We start from the raw sequence: 26074 nt of genomic DNA, 5'->3' as shown, positions 1-26074 counted from the left end.
CAGTTAGTTTGATTCCCTTAAAACACAAAACATTGATTCAAGAAAAGGTATTTACAGTATTGTAACTAGCTTGCACCTAATCTATCAACAAATTTTCAACTACTGGTAGTTAATTTAAAAAATAATTCCTATTCCTTTTCATTCCATGTTTAGTGAAAATCATTATGAAAACGAGTCATTAGCAATTCTTAAGCGAATAATATTGGCAATAAGCATGCTTTTCCCTTTTTCAAAGTAGTCTTTACCCAAAAAATTAAACAAAAATCAATTTAATTGAAATGCTTCATAATATAAAAATAAATAAAATACATAGCTGCAGACTAATTTTGCAAAATTTTCACAAATTTCTCTGCATAGCCATCTTCAGTATTTATTAAAAAAATAACCATTATTTTCATTCAATTTATTCTCTTGGCTATTATTCTGCTTGAAATCTATTAATTTTCGAACTCTTTTCAAATTCTTTGCCATATTGCCGATCAATTTACATTTCTATTTTGAACGAGCAGTGCCAGCTCGACCCAACATATTTCCAGCTACATCCATATCATGAAGTAGAAATCTCTTATGTAAAAAAAAGTCGTGACTAATAGTGATTTTTCTACCGTTTCTATGATATAGAGCACTGATTTTGATTAAACTTTAAAATACCGTGAGACATTATACGAAGCTCACTCATTGCTTTAGATCTCTTCATAAACGAGAGTGTTTTTTCTACCAGTTGGTCCCATAACAGCTTTATAAAATAATCTTTCAGCTCGTATATATGGTTTGCAATAAACTTCATCTGTGTGTGGATAAGACAAGTCTATATACCAAGGTCGGTGTTCGTAACTATTATGGTTGAAAAGTTATCGATGGTCATACAGACGAACAAATCTATGTCTATATGGATTCGTCTATTCATGCTATGTACACATAACATGGGGCCTGTCAAGCCTCCTTTTGCGCTTTTCCTACAATTGGCTTTTAGACTTTCTAGTATACAGGGCTTAATATTAACTTCATTATATGTAGAATGTAAAGTTTTTTATAGGAAAACTTTTTTAGAAGAACATTTTCTGAATGCAAATTTCTTGTAAAACATTTCGATTGCCAATTGTTTTGAATGGACAGTTTCGATAGCAACTCCAAATTTCTCTTGTCCCGATTGTATTAGCGGAGCCAGAAAGCCAAATGGAGAGAATCGAAGAGTACGGAAAAGGAATGCGCCTGCGCTCGAAAGCGCCTTCCGGCACGCTCATCCTGGGGGCATTTCCACTTCCCCCACCAACAACAACAATAACAGCGGCATTGTACTTGCCTCTATGTGTGTGTTATCCCTTTTATCCCCAACTGTCACTTCCGCAATTTCGTTGCGCAGACAACGCGAAGGCCGCGCATTAAGTGGAAAACGTTTAGAGCGTTTGGGAGTGCAGGATTCAGGGGGAGGTAGTGTGTGTGTGTGTGTTTCGTGGACGGAATAAGCCGCGGCGGTTTTTCACGCTGCTGTTGTTGTTGCTGTTCAATATAAATAAATTTTCATCAGAATGAAAATGGAATCGTCGCGCAAATGTAAATAAATGCATCCATTTTGTAGGCTACTTTAAAAGTTTTGGGCCAGCCTGCTGCTGCTCCCCACTCGTATGTGCGATGGATAGGAGGGAGCCGTGTGTGGACACCACCGCTGGGAATTGAGTGCCAAATTGAAATGCTTATCAATATTTGGTTTAATAATTTAAGCAGTCGCGCCCTGGCCATCGCTTTGGTGCTCTGCGTGGTCGTCGTTTACTTCTCCTACAGCTTCAATGCCTGCCTCTTTGCCAGCATTAGTCGAACGCTGCAGAAGGTGAGTGTGTGGGAGTGCGTGGGAGGGTGTGGGAGGGTGTGGGGTGGAGGGGGCAGGGGTGCAGGGGTGCGATGTTAACAGCTGGTGGCGACTGCCTAACCCGCCAATCTATCTACACTTACAGAGCAACTTACGCAATTTCTTGGCCCCGTTAACAGTAACGCGCACCGACAACGCCACCACCACCAACAACAACAACAACAACAGGAACAACAACGCCAGCAACAACAGCCGTGGGAGCGGCAACAACACCAGCACCACCAGCAGCAGCAACAACAACACCCACAACACCAACTTCTCGAGCAACTATAACATAAACAATATCAGTGTGGATAGCCCCTTAACTGGCCATGATGGTGCCCCAAAATATCAGCTGCTGCGACAGCAAGGACTGCGTCCATCGCGCCATTTGCCGGACACACTCATCATTGGTGTTAAGAAGAGCGGCACACGGGCTCTGCTCGAGTTCATACGCCTCCATCCGGATGTGCGCTCAGCCGGCTCCGAGGTGCACTTTTTCGACCGACACTATCAGCGCGGCCTGCGCTGGTATCGCCATCACATGCCCTACACCATCGAGGGGCAGATCACCATGGAGAAGACGCCCAGCTACTTTGTGACCAAGGAGGTGCCGCAACGCGTCTATCACATGAACACGGCCACCAAGTGAGTCCCCCTACTCTACTGGCTTATCAATCCGGTTCCTTATATTAACAATCGAGAGCTCAGTTTTTTCCGAATGCTGATTCCAGATATTTTGCATTTCTCCTATAACTCGTATGTCATTGATTAATTATTTTATTTATTTTTTTATTTATTAATTAATTTATTTATTAATATTTTTGGAGAAAAAAAGAAAGCAACTGCTTTGGTTAGATTGTAATATTAAGCTTGAGCTCTTGCTTCCATTTACCAAAATCCTCTACCTTGCGGAGAGTTGAAAAAATCCCATCAGATCAAAATAAACGTTGCTGGAATTTTTCGGTTCGAGTTCTAATTCCATAAAAAACTTCTACATTCTATATCAGAGGGTTGAAATGTAGGTATTGTAGCAAAATTGATGTCTTAATCCTTCAAATATTGTAATAACAGGAACCACAATTACAAACGATCAACTGTTCTAAGATTGATTGGGATTTTGGTTCCATATAGCAACATAAACGTTTCAGTTTTTTAATCCTTTAAATTGATCTTTAATTCTTCAAATATTGAAATTTATGTCTTAATCCTTTAAGTATTGAAATAACAGGAGCCACAATTAAAAACGAACAACTGTTCTAAAATTGATTGGGATTTTGGTTTCATAATTAGCTTCTACGTTAAATATCAAAAGCCTGGCAACATAAGCGTTTCAATTTTTTAATCCTTTAAATTGATCTTTAATTCTTCAAATATTGAAATTTATGTCTTAATCCTTCAAATATTGTAATAACAGGAACCACAATTGAAAACGAACAACTGTTCTAAAATTGATTGGGATTTTGGTTCCATAATTGGATTCAATAATGAGCTCCTATGTTAAATATCCAAAGCTGATGTTAGCAACATAAACGTTTCAGTTCTTTCAAAAATATTGCCATAACGGGAATCTCCACCCGAAGTCGTCATTTTTAAAATGGGGGAAGCTAAGGTTCTCCAACGGACACGAATATTTCCAACATAAGCTAATTTTATGGTATTATTTTTCCCTATCCATATGCTACTTATACGTTGAAATTCCCCAATCATTTTTTACGAACTCGTGTGTCAACTTTTCTATTTTTAATTTCTTATATTCTTGGGGGGCCAAAGAAGTTTCTTTCTCCCAAATTTCGCCTGAAAACCAATTCTCGTTGCCACAGAAATCTTTTTTGGGATTTTGGAAAAACAGTCTAGAGTTTTCTGGGGAACCCCTGATTGGTTTTAAACAATCACAATTATATAGGGTCCATTATATTTTCTACACATAATTTACCTTCTAAAGTCTCAACATTTCCACCTTCTCCTGCAGGCTGCTGATTGTGGTTCGCGATCCTGTGACGCGTGCCATATCGGATTATACGCAGGCGGCGAGCAAGAAGACCGACATGAAACGCTTTGAGGAGCTGGCATTTGTGAATGGCTCCTATTCGGTGGTGGACACCAATTGGGGGCCCATCAAGATTGGGGTTTATGCACGCTATCTGGAACGCTGGCTCCTCTACTTTCCGCTTTCGCAGCTGCTCTTCATTAGCGGCGAGCGTCTGATTATTGATCCAGCGTATGAGATTGGCAGAGTGCAGGATTTTCTGGGCCTGAAGCGTGTCGTCACAGAGAAGCACTTCTATTTTAATGCAACCAAGGGCTTTCCTTGTCTCTTCAAATCGGAGGCACGGTCCACGCCCCATTGCCTCGGAAAGACTAAGGGACGGAATCATCCCCATATCGATACAAATGCCATTGAACGACTGAGGGAGTTCTACAGGCCGTTCAATAACAAGTTCTATCAATTGACGGGCATCAATTTTGCCTGGCCCTAGGGGAGAGGGGGTATAGAAGGGTACTGAGACTGGATGGTATAGCCCGTCATCTCCCTACACTGGTCGCTGTTATTGCGGGATTGCAACTTTTGACTGATATTGTTGACTCGCTGCGTTTTTGATATATACATACATACATATACATATATTATACATATGTACATGCATAGATTATATACAAACAAACAAACATACATACATACACATATATAGTTATATATAGTATACATACATAGCCTAGTTGAATATGTATTACGAAACGTAATTACGTCTGTGCTCAATTAATACGTCTAGCTTTATCAAAAAAAAAAAAAAACAAAAACAAAAAAAAAAACTCCAAAGCAATTCAACGAATTACTTACTACGGTTCCTTTCAATGACGCTCCTACGCACAATAATTAATAAAACAACAGACTTACATACATACTATACATAACTGAGCCTAAGCACAACCACACACATACATACTTAGATACATAAATACATACATATATATACACCATGTACGAGTATATATCAAATATTTGCATATAGAAGAAATAGAGCTTACAACGAAATTCCTAAACAGACACGCCTCCAAATTATTATAGAGACTACCAACCAATCCAATATCCTATTCAATGCATACATACATACATACATACGAGTACATGAGGCAACACTTTCTAGTCTGCAAATACATACTTACATAGTATACTATACATAGTTCAAGATACTTACAAACGGCGTAGCTAATTTCAATTAAAAACAAAACTAAAACTAAATAAATTGCAAAACAACGAAGTTCTTTACTTTTTATTATGGTCGGACTCCACTGTAGTGACGCTACCTTTAATATGTTTTGTACCCTGTTCCTTGAAGTATCTGCTTGAAAAATAGAATGGGAGGCTCCATTAAAAATAAATAGTTTTTGGCTAACATGAATAATATGCTTAACGGAACTATCTTCAATACTTTTCGAATTATTAACGTTCATACAGACAGACAGATGGGCGAACGAGCCTCGAACCGCTCTGTTCCTACTTAGCTAATTTCAATAAAAAACAAAACTAAAACTAAATAAATTACAAAACAAGGAAGTTCTTTACTTTTTATCATGGTCGGACAGGCAAATAGTTTGCACACACCGTCTTTGGAGAGCTTGAAGACCGAGCTCAGAGAGACTCTACCTTTAATATGTTATCTACATTGTTCCTTGAATTATCTGCTTCAATAATTTTTGTGAGAAAAAAAGAGCGATAGAATGGGTGGCTCTATCAATATTAGTAATTCTTTCTGAGTTCTCTCTGCGTTTATGAAGACGTTTATTCGGGCGTACGAACTACCAGTATTTTCTAAGATCCAGTTCTTTGTGTTCACACAGATAGAGGGGTAGACAACGAATAGTACTATGAGGGTTATCTAAAAATGTTGCATAGAAATTCTTTCGGTACAGTCGCGGATTGTGAAATTACTCACCCATTAAGTCCCTTTCGTACGCCCCACTTTCTTGGGGAGTTTTTTCTTATTGCTTTTTAAATTATAGGAGCTTCGTTTGATATGTTATGTTGGATGTTATATGCTGTTCACGTTCGATTTCTTCCATCATGCTGATTAAGAATATGAATACACTTGATACATTGTTGAAATCTGGTATACCCTTTTCAAACTGTATTTCCTGTTTGCCAATATTTCCAGCCTAGTTTTAAATAGAGTGTCAAATGTTCAAAATATAAAATCAATCGAAAGAAAACATATTCGTCTATTTTCGCTCTATCTCTCTCTCTCTCTCGGGGGAATAAAGAAACAGACAGTTGAGTGATTTGATAACTAATTCTTTGTTTATTTGAATAGTTGGTAAGTGTTGTTTATTAATTGTTTTAAGTACAATTGAGTAAATGAATTGCGGTGGTTTTTGTTGATTTTGCTTTTGGGTATGCTTATTTCCATTTTTCGCTTTTACCGTCTCTTTTCCAATAGTTGGTAAATATAAATATTGTGTTGTTGTTGCATCTCCTGCATTTATTCATATAAAATTAAACAATATTTTTTGGATTTTGGTATACCTTAAGAGTTAATAGCAATAAAAAAAATGTTATGATACATTCATATAAGTAAAAAGTAATAATAAAAAGTAGTGCGATAAACTTATATTATTATTTCTATCACTAATATAAATGTGTGTTGTGGTTCTTCCCTCTCTTCATGTTCTCCTTCTCTCCATAATTTTTTCTTTGAATAATATTTTAATTTTATTTAATTCCATATGGTACCCTAATGTGTAAAAAAACCGTTGTTTTCAATGCCTTTTATAATTGTTTTTTCTTTTTCTTACAATTCTCTTGTTATTGTTAATGTTTATTATTTTTGCTTTAGACTTACGGAACTATCGCAGTTTGGCTGTTTCTATTCATTTGTTTAAAGTTTAAACCCTTATGCCTTATATTTTGCTTTTATTGTTCGTTTCGCACATACACACACACATACAACGTTTACTTTTACATTTTGTCTTTAACTTTGCATTTCGTTTTGAATGGAAACACTATTGTTGGAAAGTAAATTCGTTTACACACACAGAAGAGAAAATGAAATGGAAAGAAAATATTGAATAGAACAACAAATCGAAAAAGACATACATATATAGTACATACATACATATATAATATACATACATACATAAATACACTTGCATACGTTTCTAAAATTGCTTAGCGGTTGCATTTGTTTGTATACTCTTCAGATTATTATTATTATTTTTTGTTTTGTTTCTGTACTGCTCCCCCTCGTAAGATCCCTACCTATTCTATCCAATCACTGTGCTGCTTGGAAATAAACTAACAACAACGAAACTAAAATATAAAAGGGCTGTGAAAATACAATGAAAATGGTTGGAAACAGCTTTAGGGAGCTCTAGGATGATGGTCTACGAGGCCGCTGGCTTTGACGTCGGCGCTGTGGTGTTAGCTTTCCATTTGACGTGCGGTGCATTGCCACAGGCCAGGACTGCCTCAGACTTAGAGCTCTGGAGACGTTTCTCGCAATATAAACTGCCCACTGGCTTGGCCATGGAGGCGGCCAGGGATTTTGTCACATTTGAGAATTGCAATGAGGATTCGTTGCTGTGGCAGAGCTGCGCAGATGTGGGTGCGCTGAGATCCCTTGATATGGTCTCCTCCATTAGATCTATTATGTCTGGAAAGGGACCCTTCCCATGGCCTGCTCTTACGCGCTCTTCTCCTGTTGTTAGGCGACGTGTGCGATCGGTGATGGGGAACTTGTTTTTGGTGCAGCTCAGATCCAGCTCGAGCGTATAGAAACGTCCACGCGCAAACTGTGTGTTCTCATTGTGCATGGCCGATATCTTGGGCGTTGTTGCTGTGGCTGCGACGGCTTCGCCAGAGTGTCCGCTCGGCTGCAGACTGATGGTGCAGACGCTGCTGCGATTGCTGTTGGTTGTCTGATCGCTGACACTTTGTTCGGTGACGGGCACCACTGTGGCGATGATTACGTTGGGGGTTTGGGTGCCGGCACCGCTGCCGCTGCCATCGCACACATCCTCACCCGTATCGCTTTCGTCGTTATTGTTTGCATCGCTCTCATCATCATCCGCTGTATTGTATTTACTCGACGTCGCATGCAGATATTTCTGTAAGTTGCGAGGGATCTGCATTTTGCTCAGTCGTGGCGATTGTTCCATTAGCAGATTTTCCCAGCTGGTCTCGTAAACGCTGGCCAGTGGTTTCGACTTCAGCTGTGTCTTGTGGGGCAACCCCAGTGGTTGGGTTGGCGGTAAGGGTAACAGTATCGGATAGCTAGAACCTGGTCCAACCACTGGCGGTACGGCCATCGGATTATATCCGCGCAAGTCTTGGGTGTCGAGTTCGCTGCCATGCTTGGACTTTTTGGCGATAATTTCTTGCGGCTCCGTATAGAATGCATCAAAATTGAGGTCGAGAAAGAGCTCCTGCAGGAAACGGCGTGCACTCATCCGATAACTGCTACGTCCCAGCGCCTTACACGACTCCGAGTACAGGCAGATGTCCTGAAAGGCGTTCGGATGCTTCTGTTTCAGTTCCAGCAACGACATTTTCGATTGCTTGGCGCTCACAGGATTCGCCAATCTCTGCACATTGTACAGTATAGAGGCGGTCAGTCGATCTGGCAGACTCTCCTCGCTTAGAATACTTTCTGGTGAGTTGAACGAGATGTCAGAGAGCTGTATGGTGGAGTTGCTTTCCGTTGTCGCATTCCCCATCTGGTGATGTTTACCGCTGTTTGTTGTATGCTGCTGCTGCTGAGAGCCCTGTCGACGAATGCCAGAAGCAAAAAGCGACGCGAGCTCGCAAAGCCCTGTCCCTGCCCCTCCATTGGTGCCGGTGCCCCCCTCCTGGCCATCTTGACGCAACGCATGCACTCGCAATTGGCGGCGAGCACGCGTGCAATGCAGACACTGATTTCGTCCGTGTTTGGCATTCTGATGCCATTTCGTCTGACGCTTACTCACCGAAGACACGTCCGACAGCGAGGAGATCACCGAAGACTCGTCCCCGCCCTCGTTGTTCAAGGAGTCGTTGAGAAACTGTTGCTTTGCCGTCAACAGATTGATGCCAACCAGATCCTGATCCTGTATGTCTCGCGACACATAGGTGCGCGTCAGATTGCGTGTAGGAAACAAATCGAGCGCGTTCTTCGGCAGACAAATGCCCGCATAGCAGGGACCTTTCAGGTCGTTCTGTGAGAGGAACTTTGGGGCATTCAGTGTTGGTAGCGGCACTTGAGGCTGTTCCGAAAGTCTGTAAGGCAAATTAATGATATTTTAAGCGAAATTGTCATAAAGAGGAAGCGAGTGAGAGAGAGGGAGATAGTTGGACCAGTTGTAAAATATTTTACTATCTAATTAACTAGAATTTGTAGTTAAATAATTCCTGTGAAGAATATTTTTCTAATGACTTTAATGCAGCCAAAGAACAAAGGGTGTTTCATACACCTGGCGTTTAGACTTTCTAGTATACCCTTTCAAGCAGACACATGCTTAATAAGCTTTTTGCACAGCACTAGTGTGCATCAATATGTCCTACAAATTTTGTTACTTTGGAGGCGATACTCACGTGAACACATTGAGGAACGCCTGACGGTCGAGGCTGCGCACCTTTGTCCGTCGCTGCGACTCGCCCCACGAGGATTTGCGGGGACGCATCTCGCGATCTTTGATGTCGATGATGTCATAGAGAATGGCCGCCGATTCATTGAAGACGGGACGACTGTGAGCTCGCAAAAGACGTAGTTGGGCATAGCCCTTCATGCCCAATGGACTGAGCGCATGCTGAAGGTAGCTAGTACCGAGCAGTGAGGTGCGACGCAGTAGTTTGTCCTTCAAAGTGGGCAGCACCAGTAGATTCGATATGCTAGGTATGGGACTTAGGGGGAATTGTGGAAAGTCGCTGCAAACAGAAGGGAAGAGAAATTAAAATTTGTTAGAACGGAACCAACGCAAAAATTCCGATGCGCAACATACCCCATATTGGCAGCAGCTGTGCGACCCGTTACGGATTCACAACTGCTTACGCCGGACGTATTGGAGTCGGTGCAAGAGTTGACACGGATGCGATGTTGAAAGGGGAAAAATACTGGATAGGCGTTCACATTGCCACCGATTAAGCTAATTACATCTGTTGTCTTTGACTCGGAAAGCGAACGCTGATGCTTTCCAGGACGCAGATGAGTGCCTTCGGGTAGAGTTTTCGATCTCGCCGCCGTGGCACTGCACGCCAGGGTCTTCGACGTGGGCAACTGTAAAAAAAAGTGCCAAATTGTGGGCTTTCTTCCTTTTACAAAATGGTTTGCTAACTCACCTCATCTATGCCACGCAGACTCTCCGTAGTCGTGTTCGCATCCTGCAACTCCGAGCTGGCACTCGTGGCAGGCCCAAAGGCGACAGCACCCTTACCATGCCCTGTACTGTGCAAATTCCAATAGCTGCCTGTATAATAGGAACCATCGATTTGATCCTCAATGCCCGTATAGTTGTACGGCGGCATATCCTCGTAATGATGGCGCACAGGCGTATAATTACTAGACATCCAGTCTTCAGGTTGATGCACCGGCCACATAGTGTTTCGATCGTGACGCACGCTCAGCCAATCTACAAGAGTTCAAACGTCAAAACGTATCTTCAAATCCTGACCAGAGGCACTTACTTAGTTTGAAGAGTATATTGGCGCCAGACTGTGTGCCCGCTATAAGGCCTAAAGCGCTGAAACATGTCGCTCGCACCGAATACACCTCGCATTTCGTCACCAACAGTACAAGCTTTTCGTACAGACTGTAAGAAAGAGATAGAGAACAATCATTTATTAATTATTTCTAATTATTATCAATTAGAGTTGTGCGTGATCGAAAAAAAGGAAATCTTAACGGCTACTGAACTCATGATTGGACAATAGTGGTACGTGGATTAAATTATACCTTAAAATAACAAAGGAATTGCAATTCTTAGTTCTTCGCTACTAAATAACCTCTCTCGACGTTCAGGCGAATTGCTCAAATATGTGCTATTTTCTTTAATCCTTTGATAGTGATGAGATAGTTTGAATATTAACTAGGGATGTAAGTCGAAGGGAAAACATCGATGTCTCTTTATAATAAAGAAAGAAAAAAAACATAATGATAGTGATGAGATAGTTTGAATATTAACTAGGGATGTGAGTTGAAGGGAAAACATCGATGTTGATGAACATTGATGTCTCTTTATAAAAAAGAAAAAAAAACATAATGATAGTGATGCGATAGTTTGAATATTAAATAGGGATGTGAGTCGAAGGGAAAACATCGATGTTGATGTACATACCTTCTTCGGTAAACCACACAAAGAAATGTGACCGCCAAAAAAAACATGAATAATGTTCGATGTTTGGACAAACATCGATGAATCGACGATGCATCGTTAGCAAAAAAAACATCGGAAAAGATCAATGCATCGTGGTAAAAACATCGTCGCTGCTCGATACATCGATGTTTTTTTACATCCCTAACATTAACTTGCTTTAGGCTGTCATGAAAAAAGTGCTCTAATCGATCTAATAAGATTATTGTAAACTCCTAAAAACTTGTACTTTTTCATAAATTAGTCAAATAAATTCATATCAATTCCCTTCATCTAAAATTCATTAATCTTATTTCAAATTCAAACTAATTCTTCAAATGCTGGTCCAAACATAGTTCCCGTTGTTAAAAACAAATCGAAAATATTGGATATTAGTTTGCCTTTCGAGAATTTCACCTATAGCTGGATAACCATAAACTATTACCCTAACTCTCTGTTTATAACAATTATTCATTCTTCCAATTCTTGCAATTGATAAGCATCCTACAAAGTCCATATCTAGTGGAAATGGCCGAATAGCCAAGCAACTGATCCATCATCCATCCATCATGTTCCACTATCAGGAGGTAGTTCTTTAGCATTTATTGGAATTTATAGTTATTGTGTCTCAGAAAGAGACGATGCAATGAATAATATTTCAATAAAGATATAGCTCGATAGATATTTAAATTTATAATCAAGTATATTAATTTATGAACAGATAGATCAATAGATTAATAGATCAATTAATATAAAGCTAAATAGCTAAGTATGCAATAGTGTAATAAGACTATTAGAAATGTAAAATACAAATTAAAAAGGCAAGGATAACATTGAATATTAAATCAGAATCTTCAATGAATCATTCTACATTAACTATAATTAATTAATTATACTCACTGAGCGCCAATTTCGACAAAATATTCGATGCCGTTGGCATGTGTGGATGCATGGGAGACTGCCCAAATGGCCGCCTTTAATTCGAGGCACTCGGCCTCATCCGTGCATTTGCCACGACTGACAAGCTCCACCAGTTGGGGCAGATCGCCGTGCTTGCGCAATGCTGTCGTTCCCTGAGCCGTTTGCACCATTTGGCCGTACAGATGTGGCGCAATGTTCGGTGGCACCACCGTGGGTCGTGTGTTGCAATTGCGTCGAGAATAGTAGCCATCCTCGTTCCGCACGTGCAGCGTTAGACTCGCGTGGGTGTCAGCCTCCACAAGCAGCACGTATCGTTTGTTATAGCCATTGCGCCAGTATTCGATTTCCTCTTTGACGCGCGCCTTGCTGTTGTTCATGCCACGCGGCAGCGAGTAGTAGCGGGACATTACCAGACGGCCAACGTCGCCCAAATGCTTCAGATTAGGCCACAGACTAATGATCTCCTCTAAATAGTATTTCTCATGGCATGCCTCCTCGAGCACATCCATGGCGGCGAGCACAACACTGCGATCCGCATCCTGGGCCTGTTCAATGATAAGCGGAATGCCCCAGACCTCGAAGTTGGGCAGACGGGCGCGTAGGAGCACGCTGAGGAACTGTGTGGCATAGAGACGTCCGCTGCGCGTCTTTGCCGAGGTCAGCGCCATTTTTAGCACTTCGCGTGGCTCCTTCTCATAGCTATAGTTAAGGCCAGACACGATGAGCTTCACGTAACACACATGATCCGTGTGGCGCACAAGTGTTTTGAGGCTGCAATGCGTAATGCAATGAAATTAATTGATTTCTCATAAGGTGTGTAAGAAAATAACTTACTATTTAAATACAGTTGTATTCTCTAATATATTAATGCCCTTCTGGGTGCGGCACATGCGTCCAATAAATAGGAAATACTGCTGACACATTGTGTTGTTCATATGCTGCGGACTGAAGAGGCAATCGTGGGCACGATTCGAGGTAGTCACGGCCTGCAGATGTTGGCCAATATCTGAGAAGTAGTCGGTGATAAACCGCATGCACTCCAACTGAAAAATAAATAAAGAGTTTAAAAAGCGGGCAACGTGTGATATTTTGCTTTCAAAGGACAGACCTCATTGCTGTTGACCAGCACATCGATAAGATTCAGACCAGCGGTTACATAGGCAGGCACCGTATGTCCTGCCATTAAGTCCTGATGTGAGAAACGATTGTTGCTCGGCTTAAAGTAGTCAACCAGTCGTTTTAGGAATTTATTGAGGAATTTGCTGACTGTATAGTCCACTTTTCGCAATAAAATCGACTGCAAATAGAATGGAATTATAACCTTAGACGTTTACCAAATGCACAGCAATAAGAGATGGACTTACTCTTAGTATGGTGCTAACTACCTCCCAGTCCCAGGCATTTGCATCGGTCTGCACCAATACATTGGACTCTGTTAGCAGCCGATTGAAGGATCGATATGTGTCGAAGAACACATTCGGCATAAGTTTGTGCCGCAGACGAAAGCTAGCGCGTAGCGGATTCGAGGTTTGTGGACTTGGTTCATCATTGGACGAAACAGAGTCAAGCCGTTGTCGCTCCATTGTGACGTTCATGCCCGAAGACATGGGTGCTGAAGCCGCTGCGGCCAATTCCTGCAGACTAAGCGCATTTCCCTGCTCCTGCGCATTGATATTCCGGCGAAACAGGCGAGTGTGTATGAGGGCTGTAAACAAAGCAAATATTAATGCTGGATAAAGGAGCTCTACGTTGTACTCCCGACTTACCACCACCCTGTATAATACTATCTAAAAACATGCTACACGACGCCGGTCGTTGGCGTAGCATTTTTTGGTAATTCTGCAAAGCAGCCACCGCCGCATTGGCCTGCTGATTGCCCTTCGTGGCGTGTCCGATGAGCGTCGGTAATGCCGGACTGGTGCTGCATATATCCGCCGGTAGATGCGTATGCATTAGCTGTAATATTTTGCCAATGAGGACGGTAGCTCTCACGGAGACGAACTGATCGCTGGAAACGGCCACTTCGACAAGGGCATTCAGCAAACCCGTCTCCAAAAAACAGTAAAGCAGCAACGCCAAATGCTGCTCCACAACATTGGGCGCACGTGCCGCTAGGCTTGGTAGTATGGAGCGTCCTTCGGCGGCCACAAAGCCGTTGGTTAGTAGCCAACTGTCCTGGAAATCTGAAGGATCAACTGCCTGCAGTGCCAGAGCATAGTCATCCGTCCAGGCGGGCTGAGGCAATGACAGCAACTGATAAAGCAAGTCCAATATTGCTTTCTGCATAGGACAACAAAGAAGGAGATGAGCAGGACCTATAAATGGTTGTTTATATATTTGATATACTTACTCTGACTTCGATTTGGTTTAAATATAGAGCATCGACTATTGCTTTTAAACCGGATGGTTTGCTTGGATCACAGAATTCGAGCGTGCCTGTCCAGCTGCGCAGCACAGAGAGCAAAGCCAGGCGGCAGCTGGTGTAACGCAATTCGCGTGCATCCCTACAGGAAAAGAGGGAATTTAACAAATAGTTTTGCCAGTTGAAATGCAACTCTCACTTGTTCTTGTCCATGATGCCCAGTCTATAAGTGAAATCACAGTACGGCGCCGCCAGGCAGTCCAAGCGGACTCCGCAAATGTTTCGCGTATGCGGCCATTCCAGCAGATAGAGTAGCACGCCGCAGAGACTCTCCGCAATACGAGGATTGTGGCACTCGAGCACATTGCGGGTGATCGATGTGACGCCTCCACAGACAATCAGAAGAGCCGGATTGAGCACTGCAAACTCAGCCAACGTGGCTAGACAGGCCCGCAACAAGTTATCACTCTCCTCAATTCCACTATCCGCCAGCGAGACCAAACAGCGAACCACCACCGGACTAATATCCTCCGGAGCGATGGCCAACATCTTCCGCACCAGCTTCAGCGCCTGTACACGCTCATCATCGTTTTTCAGCATCAGATCAATGGAGCGACAGAGCAGATGCTGCAGCTGCAACGAATTGAAGACCTTGATGTCCTTGGGTGTAGTCAGCGCGTAGCGTATGGTACGCAATGCTGCCGCCCGAACCTGCGTAAATGTGTGAACCATCGAGGCGCTCAGGCTGCACAAAAGCGGAGGAGGGAGAGCAAAACATGTATCTTATTAATATTACTACTTCTTCGAGGTTCTATAGCGTTAATTAGTTAGTAGTTCGTCCTGAAACTTATTGTAGTGTAGGCAAAAAGGGACTTCTAACACAACTTCTTTTGCCATATAACTCACCAGTAGAGCAGCTCCTCGGTGGTGAACCGCAGCTGATTGAGTGGCGCTCCCGTCGTCGCAGCCAGACATAGTGAGGCCAGCTCATTGAGCAGAAATAGTCGCTTGTTGTCACGCGTTTCACGGCAGCAGAGCATCTTGTATATATCGTATGCATTTTCTGCAGCCAACTTCTTTGGATCCAAGCGATAATAGTCTTCGGGGTCTTGGGAAACTGCAAAAGCAAAAAAAAACCCAATTAATTGTAATTGTAATTAACTAATTAACAAATGCAATGGGATTTTAATACTAATATATGCATGTATGTATGTAACATGGAATTGTATAGAAAACTCGTAGCTAACATTTACTATATTTATCAACATAAGACCTTTGCTACTACGGATGATCTTTCCACCGATATGCTTCTTGTTTGGATAAGACAAGCCTACATACAAGGTTTGATGTGCATAGTTATTTTGGATAGGCGGCCAGGTCCTATAGTTGTACATAGCTGCATCTCATCATGATGATCATATTCTACTTAAAACAACCGTTGCGAACCCGGTTTTGATTAGAGACAATGCGGGGGCGGTTTAGGAGGTAGGGTGTTTATCCGAAAACCGTTCGCACCTGACGAAATTGTGGAGAAAGCCAATACTAATGCCACTACTTTTTCTGTTCAGGTAGAATGAAGAAGCACTATTGGTGCTGTTGATTCTAATTTTATTTTGAAGGGCATAGTTATTAAATAATATTCCCCCAGCGGGGCGGAGGCGTTTATTAGATATTATTGTAATATGATTATTTTTCTCCTACTGAGGTTTTTCTAGCTTATAAGGTTTTTAAAATAACATTTTAATGTATTCTTTTCCTATTTCATTAATAAATAAATGTAACTAACTTAATTCAACTGTGATGCTTTCATGCCCCTGGGGCTAGTGTAAATTATTATTATAATAACAACATAAGCAAAAATCTTGGCACCAAGTTTTGTCAAAATATGCTGCACATTTCCAAATTTCTCGCATTCTTATGTTCGTTGAACATCTCTGTATGTACATATCTAAGTATGTATGTACATACATATGTATGTCTATATTGACAGTTGAAGAATTTGCTTTCTCGTGTCCATCGCCACGGAATATAACAACAGCTACAACAATAATAACAACGACGACAATTTGGCATTGTCGTGCACGTTAATGATGTCGTTGTCGTGCCTTTAGAGCAGCATATTATTGTAAACAACAAAAATGTATGCCAATGGCTAAATAAAAACAAAATAGAGGCGAATCGTTGAAAGAAACAGTTGCGCCAATAAGCTGCGCTGTTTACTAAATAACATTAACAACGAGCACAGCTGATGCTGCTGATGGGGCCACCAACATCAAAGGGGAAAATAGTACATGTAAACAAATTTATAAATATAAACATCCATATATACATATACATATGTATGTATGTATGCATGCATGTACAATATATTTTAAGAACAAGTGGTGGCTATATATTGGTGGCGTGTGGTGTCCTGGTTGTTGCTGTCACAAATCAAGAATCAAAACATATAACATACATATGTATATAGGCCTAATCAAAATGGAAGATACACCCTCATGGCTCAAGACGATGGCTGTACAATGTCTAAACAATGACTGACAACACATAATTGGTAAATTAACCTTTTAAAGACCTTAACAAACTCATTTAAAAACCATTAGTTTAATTTTCCTGTTACTGTGCTTCGGTTAATGTATACAGTTAATATGAATATACATACATAAGTATGTATATGTATGTACATATGACCGACAAGGGATATTTTGATCATGTAGGTAGTAGTATATGACGAGAATTCGCAGTCCGATAGTTACTATCTGTTATCTGTTACGATTGTTAAGGATGGTCAGTCTTGTAAAAATAAATTGCTGTTTACTTTACTTACAAGTACAATGGTATGTACGAAGTACTTATGTACAGAAGTATGGTATTTGTTATCTATTTTTTTTGTGATTAGGTGTGCAGTCGTGTGTTAGTATGCATGTAGGTGAGTAAATAAACAGTAAGCCTCATTACCTTTAATGCGTAATTTGCTCCTTTTGCCAAAACGCCAACTGGAATGTAAGGAGGCCATCGCGGCTGGAGCACGGCCGCTCTCAGTGCCGACCACAAAAACCAAAACAACGTGTGCAACACGCTCTCCCGCGCTCACTTCTGCTCTCCTTCACACACATAAACACACACACAAGCGAGCGTTTGTTATTGTTGCTGTTTCGCTGCTACATTTATGAGGTTATTATTGTTGTTGTGTATTTTTTGTTTTTATAGTGATTTTTTTTTCAATTTTTTTTTTATTTTCCTGCTGCTGTGTTTATTTTACGTTGTTAGTACGGCATTAAAATAGCGTTGTCGTGGTCGTCGTTCCTATTTGTTTCTCTCTTGTATTGTTGTTGTTGGTATTTTGTTATTGTTGCCACAAAAATTTGTGTCACATTAGGCTTTTATTTTTGGTTAAAGGCGCGAATGCAAACAAATGCAATTGAACGGTAAAAAGAAAACGTAGAATTGTAATAACATACAATATTGCTTAAAATAGGTTGTTGTTCCCACTTGCTGTTTATAAATAATATGTCACAGTTCGTTAAATTGATTCATTTACATGTTGTTGTTGATAACAAAATTGTTGTTGCTGCCGTTGCTAAATCAAATAGATACTGTAGGGATTAGATAGATAGGAATTACGATTCAGCCAATTATCTTTTGCATATCGATAAGGCACACACACGAACACACTCATAGTACGAAACTCATTCATGAATGAGGAGAGGGTAACTGATTTGTATGTATATACATATGTACATATATATGTAAAATGCATGTGAACTACACGTGCAAATATACGTTCATCGGATAAGGATGGTTGTAGATGCGTTTAGCTGTTATTAATTTGTTTTTCTTGCTACCAAACTGATTAATACAATATCTCAATTGTTGCCGCTTAGCGTTGAATTTTTTTTGCTGCAGCGTGTGTACTTATCAGCGTGTGTGTGTGTGTGTTTGTGACGTGTGGCCGCAGAACAGTTCGAGTTCGAACTATCATCGAATAACATTTTATACACTTGCGTACGCACACAAACAGATAAATATATACATATGAGTTTTTAATTAAATTATATTCACATACATAGATATTTATGCATATGCATTTATATACATATGTACACATGTATTTAGGTGCCGCATTTGTAGCTTGTGGTGGACGGACATTTGACCAGAGCGTAGTTTACGTAGTGTGAGCACGAAATAAACACGAAACACTAGCATTTACAACCGACAAAACCGCATGTCTCAAATTTATGAATGAATAGCAATGCTGATGGCAGCTCGAGTTTTTCTTTTTGGATTATATAAAGTAAACCGTATGCTCTTTTATGCACAATTTCCATGGATGGGCAATCACACACGCACAGCAGACACACACGCACACATATGTACATATACATATGTATATGCATATAAAAACGCGGCGCTCATGAGACAGTTTTTACGTTGTGGCGGCTACCGTAGGGTATTTATTAGTTGCCACATTTGCACTTTCAGGTCAGTAAACAACAATTGCATTTATGGCTTTCAAACTTCGTGCACATGGATTCACACACATATTATACAATACACTTTTATTATTTATTGTTGTAACCCAGGTACTGGCCGTATGTACCAATTGTGTGTGTGTGTGATATGTGTGTTGATATAGTGATGCAATTCTCGCAGTTATCGACCACAAACAGTTTGCTTGAGCGATAACAATAGCTGGCAGCCGAGTATGCGCGGTGGCGAGGCAATCGTCATGTCGATGATCTGGCAGCACCGTAACAGCGTAACGGAGCCATTCCAATGAGTCTAGTGTTGATAAACAATATTTTAGAAGCGACTGCGTTCAAATAAGTGACGCCGCCACCAACAATATTTGTTTAATCTTCGCAATGGATCCTGCGGTGCGCGTTGCTGTACGCGAGGCCCCCTTGAGGCGGCATTTTCAAAATAATAATAATAAAAATCAAACGGCAACAATAGCTTTAAATCCACAAAGAACTGTTCACTATCCGCCCGATTGCAACAATGTTGGTATTCAACAGTATATTTGAATTTAGGAATGTGTGTTTATTTGTTATTTTTATTGGATTATTGCAGGCTTTGGTAGTCGATGGCACTGTTTACAGCTTCGATCATGTTTTCGAGCGGGGCGTAAGTCAGGCAAAGCTCTATGAGGAGTTGATACATCCATTGATCTTGAAGGTATTATCGGGCCATAATTGCACGGCATTGGCTTATGGCCAGACCGGAACTGGCAAGAGCTACTCTATGGGTTTGAGCCTAGATGCAGAGGTATGTGTGTGTGTGTAATATTTTTAAAACAAATGAGTATTAAAGGTACATCTTTAGTATTTGGATGATGAACATATTGGCGTTGTGCCACGCTGCCTAGCTGATATATTTGATGGACTTGCAGCGAGCCAAGAGAATGCAGAATCTACAGATGTTTCTGCCTCCTTCATTGAAATATATAACGAGAATGTATATGATTTGTTGGCTTCTGCAGAGGCGCCTGTACTAATTCGTGTCCAAAAGTTCAGCGGCAGCACTCGGAAACCGATTCGGAATCAAAATGAGTTCCGGGAGCTGTTGATTCAGGGCACCGCCAGCCGTCATGTGCGTTCGACAAACATGAATGCGAACAGCTCCCGTTCCCATGCCATATTTACCATTCATGTGCGCAATGCTCGACTCAATATCGTCGACTTGGCCGGCTCGGAGGGGCTGCGACGCACCGGCCACGAAGGTGTGGCCCGGACCGAGGGAGTTCACATCAACCAGGGCTTATTGTGCATCAATCGTGTGCTGCTCGCCATGTCTGCGGGCAATCGTGTCATTCCCTATCGGGACAGTGTGCTAACCACAGCGCTGCAAGGTGTGGACAGCTCTTTATTTATATTTCCTAGTATATATTATATTTACAAATCTATTCTCTATCAACAGAGTCGCTCAATTGCCAATCGTACTTTACGCTGTTGGCCTGCATAAGCTCGGAGCCGTGTGATTTGAGTGAGACGAACTCCACGCTGCGTTTCGCCAAGAATGCCAAACAGCTGAAGCTGACGCCACAACAGAATCAATTACAAATGGACTTGCTGGTGCGTACTTATTTCTATTCTTTGTTATATATAGTCTTTGTCCACGCATGTCAAAATGACGCCGCGCATGCGTCGATTGTATTCGGCCTCATTGCCTGTGCCCAGGAAGCCAACCTCCTCCAGATTGGTGGTATTGCCAGCCTCAATATGCTCGCTAATCGCCTGCAGATCGGGCACATCGTCACCCCGCATTGTCACGATCGGCAGCACCATCATGGCAAGCAGCAAACCCACGGCGAATTTCTCATGTAGCTGCGCCTCAAACTCTCTGCGTGGAAATAGTTCGCTGCCGTTTGCACCAAGCCTGCAAGAAGCGTTCAATTATTTAACGTCTGTCGCGCATTTCGATATATGCCTACCTTGTTAGGTGCAGCGTCAGTTCCTCATAATACACGTCCAGCATGCGTTCAAAGTGCTGGACGCGAAACTCGTGTGTGGTGCAGGTGAAAAAAAAGTACGCCAAGTCGGTTACCGGTGAGGCGTAGCGCATTAATTGCCAGTCGATTAGCCGCACATTAGACACCACCAGCTCAGGGGTCGTCTGATACATGATGTTGTTGTTCCAACAGTCGCCATGGCAGACCACAGCATAGGGTTCACAGTTGGCCGCATTCACCAGAGGCAGCAGGAGCTCAAAGAAGGTGCCGCGTGCGAAATAGGCATCAAGACGACGCACATACTCTGCATCCTGTTTGGCGCACAGCGATTGGCGTGCATTCAGCTTCAGGGCCTCGCAATAGGCGCCCAGTGCGGCATCCTCCTTGCGTTGCTCAAATATATCCACCATGCTCTGGCATAAACGCAGACGTGCCGGCTCCTGTTGCTTCATTGCCAAGGACACTGCGTGCAGCTTGCCATAGACACGCATCAATAGCTCCACATGTGCTGTGGGCAGTGCAGCGAAGCGATCGTGCAATGCATACCCATTGGAGCACAAATCCTCCAGAAATATGCACTCATCGTTCTCCACATCTGAGCTGCCATAGCACTGAGCGTGATGATTGAAACGTTTTTCAATTGGTATGCCATGTTTAGCCTGAAATTCTTGTGTCAGCGGCAAGAAGTGTTCGTAGGCGAGGGTTTCGCGCAGAAAACAGGGACGTGCAAAGAATTGCTTTCGGCGCACACGATTCTGTGGCGGCAGCTTCAAAATCAAACTGCGAGGCGTCGATGTTTCAAAGATTCGCACCCGCCAGACCACACCTAAGTAGTTGTCTCCCTTGGCACTGCCACGCTCCAGCTCGAAGCGCTCACAATTCCATAATCGTCTCAACAGGGACTGCAGCGTAGTCCGCACATTGGCATTCGGCAGATTTTCATCTGTTGCAGTTTCCTCTAGCATTATTTTGTTACTGAGTGGTGGCGGTGGCTGCTGACTGATCTATATAGACGCTGAGGCGGTAACCGCAGCACCACACAACAACGACAAAAACAAAAACGAACCACAATTACCGCCACCACATCACTTGTATTACACCTCGCATGCTATCTCGCTTTTAGTCGTAGGTTTTCTACATACGTACATAGCCTCGCCAGAATTGTATTACCCCCAATCTTTTAATACTATATGTATATCGTATGCATATGTATATGCTGCTAGAGCTCGACCCAATCTGATGAATTGAACGCTTAGTTTGGTTAAAAGCCTTTACAAGTACTCAAAAGAAGGATTAGAGTTTGAAACAAGCAGTTGGATCGTTCGGGTCGAAATATCTCTATAAGTGTCTATATATGTAGTATATCTTGGTGTTGCCGCCGAAAAGCGATGCTCCTACGATTAACTAAATTTTACTTTACGTCTTTTAAGCGCAGTTTGCCGCGTACAATCTAGTAGATCTATACCCTGTACCCAAAGCGTAAAAGGGTATACTAGCTTAGTGCGAATACATGTAACACACAGAAGTTGGCGTGGCAGACTCCCCAAAGTGTATATATTATTGATCAGTAGTATGACGAGTCGATATTGCCAAGTCCGTCTGTCCGCCCGTCCGTCTGTATGATCGCAAAGATCTCAGCAATTACAAGAGCTAGAAACACTAAAGTTCGTATTCTGGTTCTGCTGAGTCCTAGGCAGATCGAGTTTTGATTTTTTTTTCTGGTGCAATTCCCCACTCCCTCGCAATTAGTGATTTTCTATAACTCCCGTAATTCTTATTTTCTATATACAATTTGTTTTTTTTTTTTCTTTCAGTTTTGTTAATTTGTTTCAATTTATTAAATTATTCCTACTATTACTTACTTTAAAAACATTCTGCCATGATAGAGACACAACCAGATGTACAGAAATTGTCGTTCATGTAGTATGTTGTAAATAAGAATTTTCACGTTTGTGAGTACTTTTTACTTAAAGGGTACTAGAAAGTCTAATATGTAGGTCAAGAATACGTATGCACATTTGTAACAGACAGAAGAAGGCTTATACTTACTCTATATGATCAGAAAGCTAAGACTAATTGGTATAGACTGCTCGTTCGTTTGTCCGTCCGTATGAACATCAAGAACTCTTAAACCACAACAGCTACGCACCTTAAATGTACCATATAGACTTGTCTTGTCAGAACGCAGAGCAAGTTTATTACAAACCCAAAATAGCAACATTTTTTTATATAGCTGTCATAGGACCGATCGGTGGAGAAATCATGCAAAAGAACAATTTTGCCCTTATGCAGATATCGTAACTAAATTGCACAAAAGTTGGTGGCCTACAAGTATATTATCGTAGAGCTGCCATTGAAGAAGTAGGTCAGTAAAAAAAAATGGCTGATCATTACAATGTCACAAATAAGCAGTTTGTTTCCAATCGGTACATTGTATAGTAGGACCCATATCTCACTATATTCTGAGGTCCACTATACCCATATTATTAAGCTGCGAGGAGAACGATTGTGCACAGAGCTTTCTCCTTTTCGATAGAAATTCTCCTCAATATCGAAATACATTTAATATCCATTCATATTTCGTTGCAGCGCAAAAATAATATGACGGCATCGAAAACTACAAGCACGCCTATTTTTAAACGTCCCCTATCCTGTTCCAAGCGACCCTTGGGGATACGCACTCCGTTCAACACAAATCTTTACACACCCGGAAAAATTGTGCGTCAACGCTCGGATATGGGTCTCACGCCTAGGGCTAAAGAACGGTACGTACCACAGCAGAGCCGGGCAGTGTTACCGATCCAGTTATAAGCTATAATATCTATTCCACAGTGCCCGGAAGTTATTGCATTTGGATAATGTTGAGGCAGCGGCATCGGCAGCCACTAATGCAGAACAGCCCTCCTTCTTAGAACCATCTGCTATTTTTGATCCTTTTGCGGATGTTAATGTTGCTTGCTCTACACCAATGAATGGCTGGACAGTCGGCGGATTAGAGCGTACGGGAGCTGAATGTAGTTCCATCGCCGTGCCCAGTCGGGAGGAGTTTGATAATCTTAAACATCAATATTTGGATTTGACCGTGATTCTCGACAAGATATATCAGGTCCTGACGCCACAACAACGCCAGCATTGTGCGCTGCCAGCAACAAAAGCAGCAACAAAAGCAGCAACACCCAACCAGATGGTAAGCACTTCCTCGATTTTAGCAACTATTTTAACAAACAAAAATATATATATATAGTTTCTCTAGCAGTCTGACTGGACATGTTCTTAATATTTACAAAATTTTGTAAGCCTGGTCTCTTCCATGGCAGGGTTATGTTATATTGATTCATGTCTAGACAATTGCCAAAAATTCCTATGGCAGCTATATATAGTTGTTCAATCTGCTGGCCTCTAGCAACTGAAGCAGTTATTTAAGGATGCGGTTTTTACATCGTAATTGGAAATTCATGTTTGGCAAATGTGCTGTTCGGATCCTTTTTGAAAGTAATATTTAGATTTGTATAATCTTCTTCAAAGCAACAGCTTGATTGGACCAACCAAACTATCATTATAGCTGAAATTACTCGTTGTTTGAAAACCGACAATTCTATGATTTCGAATCGAAAGCCAATTTTTAGAATCCACATGTAAATCGTTGTTTCTATGGGATATGGGTTTCTTTTTATCCGAGCGAGTCCTCTTTTTTTACTCTATTTAACAGTGTTATAATCTTAGTTTATTTTTTTCAAGCCAGCTATTTGGATGTTTCTTACTGTTTAGCGTAACTTTTCAATTTTTACGATAGTAAACACATCTTTTAAGAAACAATTGCATTGCGAGAAAAATACTTTATTATCTTTTTGTATGCTGACATAATAGTTGGAGTATTGCGTTTATATTTTAAACAGTTGAAAAATATACTATAAATAAATAAATTGTTAAAGAAATGGTAGAAATGTAAAAATGCGGAATCGGAATTCTGGGAATTCTGTGTCGCCAAATAGGTTTCAATTTTTTTTTTTTTTTTTTCAACCATAAGATTTCCATTGCATTTCATTACAGATGAGCTTTATTGGGAGACGAGAACTATCCAGAGAAACGCCCGCAGAGCAGCCAGAGCGAGTGGAGACAAGTCTGCTGCAGACCTCTGGCGATAGCGTAATTGCAGAACAGACAACTGTACAGTTTCGGGTTTCCAGAAGCCCCAGCGAAATGGCAGCAGAGTCAGCTAAGCAGGATTCATTCCAAAGTCCTAGCAGCAACATTGGCGCATCGGCATCGGTATCCGAATCGGCTGCGGCATTGAATTTGCAGCGAACGAGGCTTCCATTGCGTCGCTCCACACGTCTGCTTAGTCGAACAGAGTTCAATCCAACTGAAAACTTGAAGGATCGACGCCGTAGCGAACGCATATCAAGAAAGTCCATAAAGAAAGAGACCTCACCTGCGAATACACAAAAAGTCGCTTCACGTCAGCGCCTAAACAAACATTCCGCCGACATGCTGGAGCTTCTGAATAGCGGCACAGCCAAACAACTTCAGTTGTTGCCCACCATTGGTGCCAAAACTGCGCTGGCGCTGGTAACGCAGCGGTAAGTTCCACTCAATTGCCAGATGTAAACAAACTGTAATCATTAATTACTTTACCTGTTCATTTCAGCAATCTAATGGGTTCATTCGAGGACTGGGCCCAAGTCGAGAAGCTGCCAGCATGGAGGGGTAGTGGCTTTAAGCGCTTTAAAGAAGCAAATTGTTTGGTCTTATGAGTGAGCTTATGTATTGCCCACCTATTTCCTATGTGCACCTATTTATGCAAAACTCATCAATTTATTTATAGTTTTTAAGTAACTTGTATGGCAATATTTTTCTAAATATTTAAGAGTATTTGTTGTATGCGTCACTTAATAGCCTCTTTAATCCCTAATTGCCAAATATTTCAGCACAATTTATATATCTAGCAATTTACATAAGATCGTATATACAGCTTCATTTGATTTGAATTTTATTCAAAACTGAACTACATTTTGGCTTTGGTTTGTCAATTTGTTTAGTCAGAGAGTTGAGGAAACCCTTTTAATTCCGGCATTAAAATAAAAGACAAGCCAAACTCTTGAATATCCTGTATTCAGCCATTTGCCAATAACAATCTTTCAACTAAACATCATTGTAGCAATCATTCCTATTA

The 26074-nt window shown here is 41.4% G+C and overlaps 4 protein-coding genes across 7 annotated transcripts; 2 read left to right on the top strand and 2 right to left on the bottom strand.

Annotated features, from left to right (window-relative positions):
• The first annotated feature begins 1454 nt into the window (after positions 1-1454).
• LOC115629693 (heparan sulfate glucosamine 3-O-sulfotransferase 6) lies at positions 1455-4511 on the top strand. Its single transcript, XM_030526214.1, has 3 exons — positions 1455-1828; positions 1953-2494; positions 3819-4511. Exons 1-3 carry the CDS (start codon positions 1691-1693, stop codon positions 4324-4326), a joined length of 1188 nt encoding a protein of 395 aa, XP_030382074.1. The 5' UTR covers positions 1455-1690; the 3' UTR covers positions 4327-4511.
• Positions 4512-6124: 1613 nt separating this feature from the next.
• Positions 6125-19028, bottom strand: LOC115629653 (rapamycin-insensitive companion of mTOR). Of its 4 annotated transcripts, none has more exons than XM_030526165.1 (15): positions 18895-19028; positions 17409-18046; positions 15357-15567; positions 14650-15195; positions 14439-14592; positions 13855-14368; positions 13453-13793; positions 13197-13385; positions 12923-13131; positions 12068-12859; positions 10503-10627; positions 10158-10447; positions 9821-10095; positions 9414-9746; positions 6125-9098 (listed from the first exon to the last, which is right to left on the bottom strand). In XM_030526165.1, the coding sequence occupies exons 2-15, from the start codon at positions 17464-17466 to the stop codon at positions 7229-7231; spliced, it is 5907 nt and encodes a 1968-aa protein (XP_030382025.1). In that variant the 5' UTR covers positions 17467-18046; positions 18895-19028; the 3' UTR covers positions 6125-7228. The 4 variants fall into 4 exon arrangements, with proteins under 4 accessions (XP_030382025.1, XP_030382024.1, XP_030382026.1 ...); XM_030526164.1 differs by having other exon boundaries at positions 18517-18938; XM_030526166.1 differs by having other exon boundaries at positions 17409-18030; positions 18517-18938.
• Positions 19029-19315: 287 nt separating this feature from the next.
• LOC115629633 (kinesin-like protein Nod) lies at positions 19316-26062 on the top strand. The gene is made up of 8 exons (XM_030526134.1): positions 19316-19453; positions 19524-19718; positions 19776-20301; positions 20370-20524; positions 23491-23666; positions 23734-24088; positions 24952-25481; positions 25550-26062. The coding sequence occupies exons 1-8, from the start codon at positions 19316-19318 to the stop codon at positions 25653-25655; spliced, it is 2181 nt and encodes a 726-aa protein (XP_030381994.1). The 3' UTR covers positions 25656-26062.
• Positions 20519-21866, bottom strand: LOC115629698. Its single transcript, XM_030526217.1, has 2 exons — positions 20884-21866; positions 20519-20828 (listed from the first exon to the last, which is right to left on the bottom strand). The coding sequence occupies exons 1-2, from the start codon at positions 21864-21866 to the stop codon at positions 20549-20551; spliced, it is 1263 nt and encodes a 420-aa protein (XP_030382077.1). The 3' UTR covers positions 20519-20548.
• Positions 26063-26074: the final 12 nt, after the last annotated feature.

The sequence above is a fragment of the Scaptodrosophila lebanonensis genome, unplaced genomic scaffold, assembly GCF_003285725.1.
Source record: "Scaptodrosophila lebanonensis strain 11010-0011.00,11010-0021.00 unplaced genomic scaffold, SlebRS2 tig00000161-arrow-arrow-pilon, whole genome shotgun sequence".
Taxonomy (NCBI): Eukaryota; Metazoa; Arthropoda; class Insecta; order Diptera; family Drosophilidae; genus Scaptodrosophila; species Scaptodrosophila lebanonensis.
Note: the sequence above shows the minus strand (reverse complement) of the source record. Positions and strands in the feature narration are given on the sequence as shown.